We start from the raw sequence: 13,154 nt of genomic DNA on the forward strand, positions 1-13,154 counted from the left end.
ATAACAAGTTATTCGAAGGTATTTTCCCTAGTGACCCGAACTGTACCATTGATGTTCCCTGAGATGCTGTTCTCAGTCTTGGAACATGCAGGGGGCTCCCAGCTGCATAGTGTTCGGGCTGTACAAGTCAGAGCCTTTTCCCCTTTTTAAGAGGCCTGTGATCATGCTGGGCTGTCAGTGGCAGCTGTTTCTGCAAGAAATGATGGATCTGGGGCCTCTCCAGGGATGAGAAATGGTTTGCATTTGGCTAGGTGGAAGAATGATGTGGGCTGGAGGGTTCAGTAGGTGAGGGACCAACACGGCGTTTGCAAAAGGATGAGACTGCAGCTGCTGGCTATTGCTGACTCAGAGAGAGAAAAAAAAAAAAAGAGATTTCATTCTTAGGATCAGTCCTGCAGCAGCTCAGGGAGAGAGAAGCTCTCCGCAGCTTCATAGCACTGGTGGGAGCGGCTCCTTCTCAAATGCTGGAGAGGCGAAGCAGAGAACAGGCAGATGCTGCTGAGTGGGTGTATGGGAGGGCAGCAGGGTGGGTGCTTGTCCTTTAGGAGTTACGTAGGAGCATGGCTCAGTATTGCTGCATCTGTATTCAGTGCACTGGCGTTGCTCATGCTCAGTGCCGGCATCGTCACCAGGAGCAACAGCACCAGGTCCGTGCTGCGCAGCTGCCATAGCTCAGCACAGTTTGCAGCACAGTGCACCACGCTCCACCGGCCTCTCCCCAAGGAAGGGGACACGCGGCTCCACGCCCAGCACTGACCGCAGGGTACCAGGATGGGGGCACAGAGGCGGCTGCTGGGAAGGGTGGAAGGGCTCTCTGAGCCCTACACAAAGGATGAGGCTCTGGCACGTGGGGATGGGCCGAGAGAAGTGGCCCGGGTCCGGCTGCAGGAGGCGGAGGAGGTGCGCGTGGGGCTGATGCAGCACGTGGGAGAAAAGGGAGAGGGGATGATGCTGCTGGAGCAGGAGCCAGAGCAGCCTCTCCTCCCAAGTTCCAGCAGGAACACTTGCAGGAGGAGGTTGCATCAGTAATATCCACATCTGAGCCCTGCAGAGCCTTCAGTGTGTGAGGACCATACCTGTAGTTTTCTGACCCTGCAGTTGCGCGAGGGCTGAGCAGAGCCCAGGAAAGCGGCAGGCAGAGCCCAGGAAAGCGGCAGGCAGAGCCCGAGCGCCTGTGTGAGACCAGAGCAGAGAGCACTGCTTGGAGTGCAGAAGTGCAGCTCCTGTGCAATGGCCGCGCTGCTCTGAAGGGAGGTGGGAGAGACAGAGGAGTGTGCGTCTGTTGAGGGTAAGCATCTGGGGTAAGGTGTGCTGCCTTCAAGTTATCCCATCAATAGGCCTTTCTGCTGGCTGGAACGGTACTTACTGCAAAAGGAATTCCTCAGCCCACACTGCAAGGGCCAAGGCCACAGGGAAGACCGGAGACCGCCTGCCTTTACTCCTTCATTCCAAAGAGAGCAATTCCCAGCCACTCTCACTGGCCCTGCGGAGCCTGTGTTCTGCGGTCCCTCCAGGCCCCACGGGGATGCAGAAGAGCTGTGTGGCACTGCCAGGCTCCTCCCAGGAACTGCCGGAGGAAGCACAGGGCAAGTGCCATCCTCCTGGTGCCTGCCTGCGCTGTATTGGTGCAGCCCTGGAGGCATCTGCTGTGTTTGTTTTGGATGCAGCTCCTCCCCAGGGCTGTTATGGTTCCTGCGAGGAGGGAATGGTGCGTTCCTGTGGTACTGATTTATGATCTCAGTTCCCTCTCACTGTGCTCATTTTCTTCCTCAAAGCACATTCGGCAAAGCCTGAAAAGCCCCACGCGTGACGACTGAAAGCAGTTTCTGGAGCAGTTTCCCACAGAAACCTCGCCGTGGCCTTCAGTATCCATGCAGTGCAATGTCACGTGGAGAAGATGGCTTTTCCCTTAGTGTCTAGTAGTCCCCTAGTGTCCCTTAGATCAACACCAGAAGCCACCGTGTGCTTAGCTCAGGCCGCACACAGCACCTGCATCCCCTGCTCCTGGCCGCCATGCAGGGCTGCATCCCTGGGGCAGGCAGGGACGCTGCTCCCTGCGTCCATTCCCACACCTGTTAGAATGCTTCTTGTCTTTGTAACCATGACAAATGGTACAATATGCCACACAGAGGATGTTTATTTCCACATGCAATCTCAGAAATACAGTGAATGCTTCGTTGGCTTGCTCTTCCCGTTCTCCTGTTGTGCTGCATCAAGTTTTCCATGTCTCTCTTATTACATTGGATCTTGTGATTCGTGTTATCCCCTCTTTCAACCAGGCTAAATTTGTCCAAGGTGGCCTGAGGCAAAGGAGCCAATGCCCTGCACAGCCGCTCCTCCCACACTCTGCCGTTTTGTTTTCTGTTTCTACATTTGCTACCTTCATTTCCAGAGCTTAGCGAGGTTTGCCATGGGCATTTTCCCCAATCCCTACGCCTTGCCACATGCATTCTCACAGCATTCTCATCGATCCCTGACTCCTGCCAGACTTTGCAGCATCACAGAGGCTGTGCAAGCCCCCGCTTCTTGCCTGGTGCCCCCGGTGCAGGGCCGAGAGCCTGCCAATGGCCTCGTGGTGCAGCAGTGTTCTTCTCTCCAGTCCTCACTTACAGCTCAGTGGAATACAGGGCTACTTTTTTTTTCTTTCTCTCTCTCATCTATCTGCCACTTGCCCCCCTTCAGTCCACAGAATGGAAAAGTGATGCAAAATGTTTCCAGGAACGCCCCAGTGGGCCTGGATTTTTGAACAGCTGCTGGTTTTGAAGGAATGGAGCAATGCTCAGAATTAACTGGACTGGACCGTGCCTGAGGCTCTACAGGCCCAGCACAAAGCACAGGCAACCAGGTACAAAGAGGTGCTGGAAGCACGCAGATATCAGTCCAGTGCATTGGCATCGAGAGCTATTACTGTTATTTGTAGACTAAGTTGTAACTAGAGGAACGGTGAGTAAGCATTTGAGGGTTTGGTCATGGCTGTGGCTGCGTTTGATGTTGGGATTGGTGTCAGTGTACCTTTGAGACACTAAACCCAGAGACCTGGGGAGTTTTGACAGGTGAGTGCTGGAGAGCTGACAGTTCCCTGCTCAGATGCACCACGTGTGTCTGCAGCCCGCTGAGTGCTGGCATCCTGAGCCTGAGCACCCCCTGCCTGCACACCAGGCCGTGCCAGCATTCTTCCTGCATTCCCCACAGACAAGAAGGGCAGAGTACCTAATGCTGGTCTAAGAAATAAGGTACTACCCAGAAGTGGTCTCCATTGGGATGAGAAAAAGCACAGAGGCCCAAAGAGTAACATCTCTGGAAAAGTCACACATGCTGGCCGTGTGGTCCTTCATGCAGGCTGCATCAGCCCCCGTGCCACCCAGCTGCCTCCCAGCTCTGGTTGTTAGTGACAGAGGCTGGTTGGCAGGAGCCGCTCTGCTGAGGCCAAAGGGCACATTTCCTCAGTGCAAGGACATGAAAAGATGGTGCAAGGTCTGGCCCCATTAGTAGCTAAGGTTTCATTCAACTGCAGTGCCAATTAGCAGTGGTGTTGATACAGCAACCTGCTCTCTGCTTTACTCCATTAAGGCAATCAGTGGGATGTGCTTGAGAAAAGCTGTGTGTAGGGGCTCACCTCAAAACGTCCCACTGCTGGAATATTTTGCCATTCAGCGTTATTGATACAGGGAAGCACCATCAAAAGCTCAGGTGCAGATTGCTGTTGGCCTGCACCAGGAATAACAAACAAGAATGCCAGCAATGGTCTCTCAGGTTCTCTAATAATTAGAAGAGAAAAATCAGCTAATGACATCCAGTGGTAGTTAGGTGCAGGGGTGGGAGTGGGACTGTCACACTGAGCTGTATGTTGTTTGGTTCCAGGACAACATAGCTGGCGGGCAGCAGAAGGGACAGACAATGAATTTTGCATTTTGGGTGCCTTGGAAAAAATAAATGTAATTTGCTTCCATCTCCTTCCCTATGCTCTGAGCTCAGATCACCGAGGGGAAGGGAAACTCCCGGTGCTCGTATCTCTAGGAGGCTGCGCCATCCTTGCCTGGTCCATCAGCAGGGCTCACTGCTGGCTCCTGGGGGCTTTCTTCCTGCAGAGGTCTACACAGCTCCTGTGCAGCTGGGGCAGGGTGAGAGCAGTCAGCCGCAGTCAGTCTGATGGCTGTCCTGCCCACAGCAGCGCTGGCTGTCTCGGCAGGAGGAGCTCCCCTGATCTTGCTGGCAGATGTCTCCTGGTGTAGTGCTGGATCAGCCAATAACTCTTCCACGCTCCCGTGGATGATCTGATGAGCAGCGTAGATGTGTTTTCTTTGGGACCGCCTCACTGCACAGGAAAAGAGGTAAGTAAGGCTTTGCCTTGGGAATGTGCAGCACGGGGTTCTCTGCGGGGGAGGCGGGAGGGGCAGCTCGTAGCCTCTCTGAAGCTGTGGAAAAGCCAATCTCAGGAAAAACATCACAGCCCAGTAACTTTGGTGAAAGCGTTCTACTGCCACCTAATAGCAGCAACCAACTCTGCATTTCACTTGGAAGATGAGCTCCCCCACCACTGGAAAGCACAGCCCGTGTCGTCCTTTCCAGCTTAGGGCATAACTGCACGTGTGAGCGGGCTTTACATTAACTTCTCCTTTGGTGTCTGCTAATTGCAGCAGGTTTCTAGAAGACCAGAGCTACAACCTGCTCTTTATGTTATGATTAGGCCTACACTGAGAAAGAGTTCAAAGAAAGACCTGGAGACAGTGCAGATTCATTAAGCCACCCACCCTATCATCTCCCTTTTGCTCCTGTAGAATTGTTCTTTACCAAGTTACATGGTTTTCAGCCATTATTTGTACATATTTCCAGCCCACCTCTTGGGAAGTAGTTACCCAAGCTAAATCACTGACCCTACAGTTCATTTCTCTTTGCTATTCTTTCTTCTCTCTTTCTATCTCCAGACTTCAGATGCTGATAAGCAATTGTGGGGAATGAAATACTGTGTGCTTGTAGGAGGGCGAAGGGAATATTCCAGGAGTGAGCGGTGCTTGCCATCGTGTTGCTTCCCTGCAGAAGCCCAAGACTTCTTCTTTTGGTCTGCAGCCGTACAGACAGCCCTCACTGCTCAGCATTACGAACCCAGCCTGTTCATGTTTATCCATCTTCAGGTCCATTCTGCTGACAGAACTGGATCTAGCCTGGGTTTGGTAAGCAAACCCTCACCAGCCAGCTCTCAATTCCCAGGGGAGCTTCCTCTGCCCGAGGCACTTCAGCTTCAGTTGCGTGTACATGAATTGCATGTACCATATTGGGGATACTCTCCTGGTGTCGCTGCAGTCCCTTCCTCCATCTACAAGAAGGAGGGCTCAAAACTGCTGGGTGAGTTTTCTCCTTTTAAAAGCAGTTTTTTCACATGAGCACACTGGCCTTCCGTGAGGGAGGGCTCAGAAGTGATGTGCAGAGGTGTCCCAGGACAAGCCAGCTCTGGATAATTCCCACTTTTATGCGTAGGAACGGGAGAGAAAGGGGCCAAGGAGAGGAGTCTACTTAATGGCAAAACAGAGATGCTTAAGGGAAAGCTGAAGTGTAGGCAGTCTGAACTTGGAAGCCCTCAGATCTTTGTTATACAAATAGACTTGTTCCTCTGGCAGGCCGCACAACTGTGCTCTCAGATCACTCCCTGATAGTTTCAAGGACTGTGCACGCTCAAGAACGTGCTGGGTCAGTAAGACACAGTTTCGTAACAGATGAGCTGGCTCACAATGGGGAAAGCTTTAAAAGCTTTCACAGAAATGCAATATACAGATGTGCACATGAGATCTAACATTGCTCTTTGATAATATTTCCTTTGGATTCACACGGAATAGTTACCGATTCTGCTTCCCTGAAGGTCTCACTGTGAAGGAGGTCTACAGCAGAGCCTATTCATTAAAGCATACGTTTGGTATTGAATCTCTTGTGAAGGCTTCTGTCACAGTAATATTGTGTCAAACTTCCCCTGACCACATTTGAAGGAGCTCTTACACTTTATCACCTATTGCTCTAGCTCTTCTTCCAGCCTCCATTTTTGCTGGGCCTAGCTCCCCCTTCCAGGCAGTTCCACTGTATCTGAGACAGTGGAACCTTTGATGATCTTTTTAAACTTCTGCTGCTTGGGAGCATTTCTGAGATGCTTCATCCATTAGCTACTGTTGCATTTAAGCACAGTCTGTATTTTCTTTACTGATGGTATCTCGGTACATCCAGAATGCTAAGCCATGTCCAGGTCTTCTCTTTGTGTTCTCCTTTCTGACACAGGCTAACCTGTGTGTGTTATTACCTATGCTGCAGGCTTCATTGACTACAATTACATCATCCTGCTTTGGAAGGTGTGCAGAAGCAAAGCTAAGGAGAAGGGAGCTGATTTAAGCTTACACAGAACTGTCAGCTGCTGAACAGATGCTGTTGTTGCGAAAAATACACAAACCAGGAATAAAGAGGTTTGCACAATTCCTAGATCATAAAATGTATTTGGAAGGCTTTCATTAAAAAAAAATAGAATAAAGTAAGTGCCTTTGTTCACAAGGCAGAGAAGTATAATGAGGCAGGGACCACTTCAGACTCAGCAGTGATGCAACTGCTCTTCATAAGTTATATTCTCTTTATATGGATGACTGGTTTAGTCACAGCCTTCTGAGCATGCTAGGCAGTGGAAAACTCTGAGTTCAAAACAGACATTTATTCATGACCATCAAGGTAATGCATGGGTTTCCAGCGTCCTCCCCTCTGTATTTTGAGACATACTATTCCATTTTGACTAAACAGAAATATCTTTTAACACAGCAAGATTATCTCCTTGAAGCATGGTGCCACTACAGTCAACCTTAAAACTTTATTTGTGGTTTTAGTTTTTAACCAATTGGGGAAAAAAAAAAAGCATTGGAAAGGATAGAATATTCCTTTCACATATGGCCCGTATTTAAGTAATCTGCTTGTTAAAGACTTCTACAGATTTTACAGATTGCCACATAACAGACAATTCGCAACCATGCTTAAAGACTTTTTTCTGTTTGTTTCTGGAGCTACAATGTTTTTTTCATTTTTCCACTCATACAGTTATATGTACCAGCCACACCAAATTGCATCAGATCTAATTCAGGCCATCATTTTAAAAGAAGAAAGATCATGAGAAATTGGTGAAATGGTGAAAAAGGGTCAGAGGGCTCAACTTCCTGCCTGCACAGTGCAAAAGAGGCATCTCAGAGAACTGAGACAACCCCTTGCACTGCATTTTTTCCTTTCAGTGAGCAAGAGTGAGGATGGTGAAGCAGTTCAAAAACAGCATAAAACGTGACTCCTCACCTTTTTCTCTGATAGACATTTTCTCAATCTCGGGTATCAGGAAAGTATAAACCAGCTCTGCTACAATCTCTTCTGACTGTAGGCGAGTTCGACTACAGAACAGATACAGAGAATAATATTAGTATTTCATTTTCTTTCCAGATTACCTCTGCAAGCACACAATTTCCTTGTAAATATTATCACTGTTTTCAAGTGAGTCATGGCAGTAATCATCAGCTCAGTCTATTTATCCTAAAAATTGATGCACTGCCGTGACAGTGTGACTACGGGCCCTCTGCACTGCCAGTGTCTTCAATGCAGTATTTCTGGAGAGAAGATCACCCTGGACTCCCCATCCTCTGAGGTATTTAGGAGCCCAGACCTCACTGACGACAAACTGAGTTAGACACACGCACGCATAGCTCCAAGGATTAGGGTCTTTCACAATTTAGTTTTTGGCCCTTTGCTGAGTTTGCTGAATTCTTCCCTTTTGTGACTTTGCACTGGTCCCCATGCTCTTTTCCACGCCAGTATTTAGTGAGTTCCCAACTGGCCCAAGGGCTGCATGCATTATCTACGCTTCATTCTCCCCAAAGATTTTGACATTCTGGTCGTATTCATCTAGTTGCAAAATAGACGGCTGCTGTACCATAGGAGAGTCACTGTGTCATTGGGATTTTTATGGCTCAGATCCAAAGAGAGGGCATAGAAACTGAATTAGAGGTTTGGCAGGTCCTAGAAAGTATTCATTCTTGATGCCCCAGCCAAACACAGGACCGTGGTGTTCTCAACAAGTTACTCTACCCAGAGCGCTATCAATATGACTGACCCCATGGAAACTGGCACTTTCTTAAAGAACAGCACCTCAGAAGGAGAGATTTCTGTACAGCTGTATCTTTAGCATCTCTTTCAAACTGATTTTCTGTAATACTGTAAATAAATGAAAAGACCAGTATGAATGGGCATTGCTCTAGGCAGTTCCCAGATTCACTTAAAGTTCAGTCACAGCAATCACACTGGCATGGAGAAGTCTAAAAAGGGTGATTCACAGATCCCACAAGTGATTTCCAAAGGGAATCTGGCAGGGGCTGCATAAAAATAAAGCTCTGACAAATTGATATGCATGTACCAGAAAGTAACAGTGTGGTTCCCATACAGCAGTCACACTAACGAGGTGGTCATGAACAGCACTGTTCTACCCTTTGTCTTAGATTGTATGTGTAACCACAGATGCAGGTAGCTAGGCAGGTTCTGAACTGCTGTAAGCGACCTCCAACATGCTTTTTAAGAACATACCTTCTTTCCAGTTCATAAGCAATGTCATTGATTTCTACAGCCATTCTCTGAACCTCTTCCCTTGCTTGCTCTTCAGCTGTGTTCTCCATGCTACTCAAGATAATGTCTTCCAGGTAGGAGTCAACCGTGCTCTGGTGCACTTTCACCACCTGGAACAGAATACCAAGGTGTTGCTCTTACTGCCTGTTGCCTTGCTAAGAGAATGAAACCAGTTCCAGAGAAACAAGAACAATAGATTTTCACCAGTCGCTCTCAATTTCAGGCAGGCCAGCCTGAGGTTTGGCCTCAGAGGCCCTTTCTGAGAAAAATAACTTGTGTAAAAAATTCTTCTCTAATAACTCCATCCGAGAACAAACGGATAGAAACAAGTGCAAGAAAGAACCAGCAACAGATGCAAAACTTATCAGCAGATACACTTCTTCTGCAGAAGGTTTACTATGAAACCAACAGCAGTTGCTTCTTCACTTCTCATGGTCTCCTGAACAGCTGCCAAATAACAAATGCCAGTATTGGCTTCAGTAAATTAATCACCTTTCATTCAAGCAAATCCTGCAGGAGAAGCTTCCACTGAGCCAGACAAAGATACGTGAATAACAAGGTAAAATTATTGGTTTCCTTACAACGGATGTAGAGCAGAGATTCTAGAAATGGGGCTTTTCCCTCTGCTAGTCTGAAGGGCCTAAACTAATTGCATTTTGACCTTCCTTGCTTGCCACTTAGAGAACTGGAAAAGAGAAAAAGCTAAAATTAAAAGAAAAACAATCCTAATTTCAGACTCTCCTGGTATTAATTTCCTCCCATCAAATTCGAAAATTATTGGTTTAGACAAATCGGCTCCCACTCATTCGTTTCAACTGCTTCATGCAGTCAGGAGCTAAGGAATAGGAGCAGGACTACATACTAGTTACGGGATAGGATAATCTCAGGAATAATTTCTGGACTTCACAGTTACGTTATTCATTATTGTTTCAAAATGATTCATCTTATGGTACTCCTTGTTATTACAGTCCACTTTTGGGGACAAAATCGTTCCAGAATCTTGCTTAAAGGCATCCTTCCTGGGAGAGCCCCTAGCAGTTCTGCTGGACAGACCACGTTCTGACAAAACATTAATCCTAAAGATGACTTAGGTTCATCTGCTCTCTAGAAGTGTTTGTGGAAGTTCGGAAACTTACATCCATTCAAGACATGTAATTGAATGCTTGACTGATGTGTCTGTAGGGGCACTCAGATCACCCTTAACTGAGTGGAGATGACTCTCCTAGGAAGGAACCACCTTCTCTTCACTAAGCCTTTCCCCTAGCCACCACCTTGGTGACCTCTGAAGCGCTTCCCTTCCATCCAGACCTTCCCACAAGCTGCCCACAGTTCCACCAGTCTCCTTCTCTTGCCTGTCTGAAAATCTCATCTTCCTCCTGCCGCTGCCTCTCTTCCACCTGACGGCGCCCACTCTCCTCTGCTTCCCGCATCCGCCTGGTCCTCTCAGCCAGCATGACAAAAGCGTGGATCCTCCGCTCTTCTTGCAGCCTCAGCAGCTCTTTAGACAGGAAATCAAACACGTTTCCCAGTGCCCTTCCTTCTTCCTGGGCCAAGTGGCTTTCCATCAATGACAGCTTTAAAAAAAAATGCAAAGAATTGTGTTACAAGCCTCAGGAATGTCCCTCTGAGTCCCAGGACTACCACAGGCATGTGAAGCAGCTCTACAGCATCCCCTCACACTGACTGTGGGGAGTTTTGCATTCTTGTTTTACATGCACAGACCTGGATTCCACATAACGTAATGTTCCTGTATACTGGCCCTGCTGGTACGAAGAGGCAAAAAGATGGTAAAAATAGCCACTGTGGGGACGGTCCTGGTCCTGTTACACCATGACAAGCAGCCCCTTTGCTTGGGTGAGTGGGAGGAGATAAAACACTAGATGCACTGTATTCCAGCTATTCCAAACTGTTTTTGTTTTTGTTTTGTTTATTTTATCTGTGAGTACAATCAGAACAGTCACTGGGGCCTTCTCTTTGCTACTGGGAAACTGCTCCAATTCCCAGTCCAAGAAAAGGGAGATAAAAAAGTGACAATGAAATGGTTCCAGCTGCATACCCTTCATCTTTCTGTGCTAAGCTCAGCTGGAAAAAATAGGATCAAAAGATGCAAATACAGCTTCTAACATCTGGAAAGTAAAGCCTCAATTCTTACAAACCGGGAGCTTGAGTCAAAGTTTAGGAAGCTGTACAATTTTGAGTACAGCCACATTTTTATGCTATTTTGAGGACTCATTGTGTCTGTCAGAATTCAAAGCTGTCTCGAGAAATGGTTCAATTTTGGTTGGACATTCATGATGCAATCAAAGCGCAGAGGTGATACAGGAATCAAGAGGTTTAGGTATTGAGTTACTTCCAAAAGCTGTACAAATTAAGTACTAGATGCTATCAAATTCAAATCAACAGTGATTATACTCAGTTCACAGATGTGCTCATGAGAACTCAAAACTCCAGGCAATGGAAAATCAGAAAGTCTGTGACAGAGCTGAGACCAGAGTTCAGGTGTTTGGCACTACACTGCCATTCATGACTTGTTTTATGGGCCTGGTATGTGTGACTGCACTTCAGAAAGTGACAAGATACATGGTAAGTGCACTACCTCCAGCATGGACTATGAAACCACAGCCTTCAGCAGGAAAGAATGTCTGGAGCTGGCTGGGATGCTGTGTCTCTGTTGGAATGTACAAGCAATAACAGAGAAGACTTGAATGTAAAACTCAAAGCATAGTGGAGGTGAAATATGCCAGACAAGTAGAAATAAATCAGCTTTCTTATACTGCTATGCCATTTGTTCATGCAGTTTTTCAAAGAAAGTGAGATTGTCAGTGTTGCATGTACCTAGAAGTGACGATGCTCAGCCCATAGGTGTTTAAGATGGAGGACAGCAATGCAGTAACTGCACCATCCCACAGGAACAGATACCAAGGAGCTAACAAGCCTCCTTCTCTTTATTGCTCAAGGTGCTGTGTCTAAAATCTGTATGAAATGGAGGAGAACAACCCAGGAACAAGCCTGTCTTAGGATTTTGCTATACCTCGGGTTAGAAATTTTTATCTTTGACTACTTCGTCTGGAATTTCAGTCTTTCTTCTACAGAAAACACTTCTTGAAAAAATTCCTCTTTTTATACCAGAAAAGATAAAAACCTGAAAAAACTGCAGCCAGCAAGAACTGAAGGATTGTGACTCATCAATGACTTTCCAAAACAGGCATACACTTACAAAACTGTTGCACATGCAGTCCAGAGTTTTAAAGCTCAAAATTTTTAAAGACTTGAGCATTGGACTGTGTGCCTTCAGAGACTTAGTTAAAAGAGGGGAAACAAAAAAGGAAGGAAAAAAAAAAAAAGGCAAGTGCAGAGGAGATAGGTACCAGCAGAGGGGGATAGCGGCTCTCCCAGCAGGAAATTCTGAGATCAGAGGTCAGCATCTTTACCATTTGCTCTCTCTCTTCTGAATGTCATTGTATCTGAACTGCTTTCTCCTTTATTCTTACCCGGGCTTCCAGAGAAGAAGGAGCAAAAAGCTTTGATTTTTTCTTAATTTCTCAGTAGATGAATCCTGTATTCTATGATTTATACTTGGGCTCTCTGTGTACTAGGGAGCATCTAAAAATGATAAACAGCAAAATACAGACACCTAATTCATTTTTTATCGGGATCTGAGGGGAAATTTTGTTGCTGCCCACCTAGCAAGATGCAGTGTCTTGACTTCATCTCTGCTAGGCCAGTGGCTAGTGGATGCTGTCAGCATAATGTGCAACGTGCAGTACTGTCTCACATTGGATGAGTAAAAAGACAGGAGAGTGGTAAAAACTATATAAACTCCTGCAGAAGTGTGGGAGAGACTTGGTATCTGAAACAGACAGAATTTTTTTATGATCTCTTCCAGTCTAAGACTGCCATTTGATTAACTTTGCTCCAGAAGGCCATGGCCCTGCAAGGAAATATGATGAGAATTTGTGTCCCCAGCACTCACTAGATTCTTGGTAGAGGAGGGGGCCTAGAATTTCTCTCTTCTCTGGAACAGTGGCAAGGACAGCAATATGACATCACTGCTAAATTCCTAGAAGTCTCAATCCCTGCAAGATTTACAAAATAAATCCACTGAGTCTTTGTGCCTGAAGAGGAGCCTGAGGGAGTGCCAAGCTAGAAAAGGAACTGGGAAATGACACAGTAAAAACATGCATTCAATAAAAAGCATCTGACAGGTGCAAGTGACTGGCATGTATTGTGATGCCAGGTCACAACACCTGTCAAACAGACTGAAATGTGGGTAAACTGAGGTTCATCTGAAGGTGCAGTTTGTTCAGAGCCAGAGGCTCTGACTTACAAAACTATAAATAAGCAACTAACAGCCTGGGTCGCAGCTGTGGTCACGGTGCCTCAGTCTGCTCTTGATACTGTGCAGGCTCTGGGAAATCTCAGAAACATTTTTAGCCCCACAGTCTTGAGTTATTTGGGGTACTTTCTGTGCTGTGGATAACAGAAAACATAAGTGAGAGTGCTGATGCTGCTGCAAGCACAGAGTGTCCTGCTAG

General features: G+C 46.9%; 1 protein-coding gene across 4 annotated transcripts in view; it reads right to left on the reverse strand.

Moving 5' to 3' along the window:
* MAATS1 (MYCBP associated and testis expressed 1) overlaps positions 2,120–13,154 on the reverse strand; it is a 31,063-nt gene continuing 20,028 nt past the window's right edge. For all 4 annotated transcript variants that reach the window (XM_021397591.1, XM_021397594.1, XM_021397581.1 and 1 more), the window contains exons 14-17: positions 9,972–10,193; positions 8,581–8,729; positions 7,306–7,397; positions 2,120–4,315 (exon numbers count right to left, since the gene is read on the reverse strand). In XM_021397591.1, the coding sequence (XP_021253266.1) occupies positions 4,014–4,315; positions 7,306–7,397; positions 8,581–8,729; positions 9,972–10,193 (765 nt within the window). In that variant the 3' untranslated portion in view covers positions 2,120–4,013. The remainder of the gene's footprint in view (positions 4,316–7,305; positions 7,398–8,580; positions 8,730–9,971; positions 10,194–13,154) is intronic.

Source organism: Numida meleagris, chromosome 1 (assembly GCF_002078875.1).
Source record: "Numida meleagris isolate 19003 breed g44 Domestic line chromosome 1, NumMel1.0, whole genome shotgun sequence".
Lineage (NCBI taxonomy): Eukaryota > Metazoa > Chordata > Aves > Galliformes > Numididae > Numida > Numida meleagris.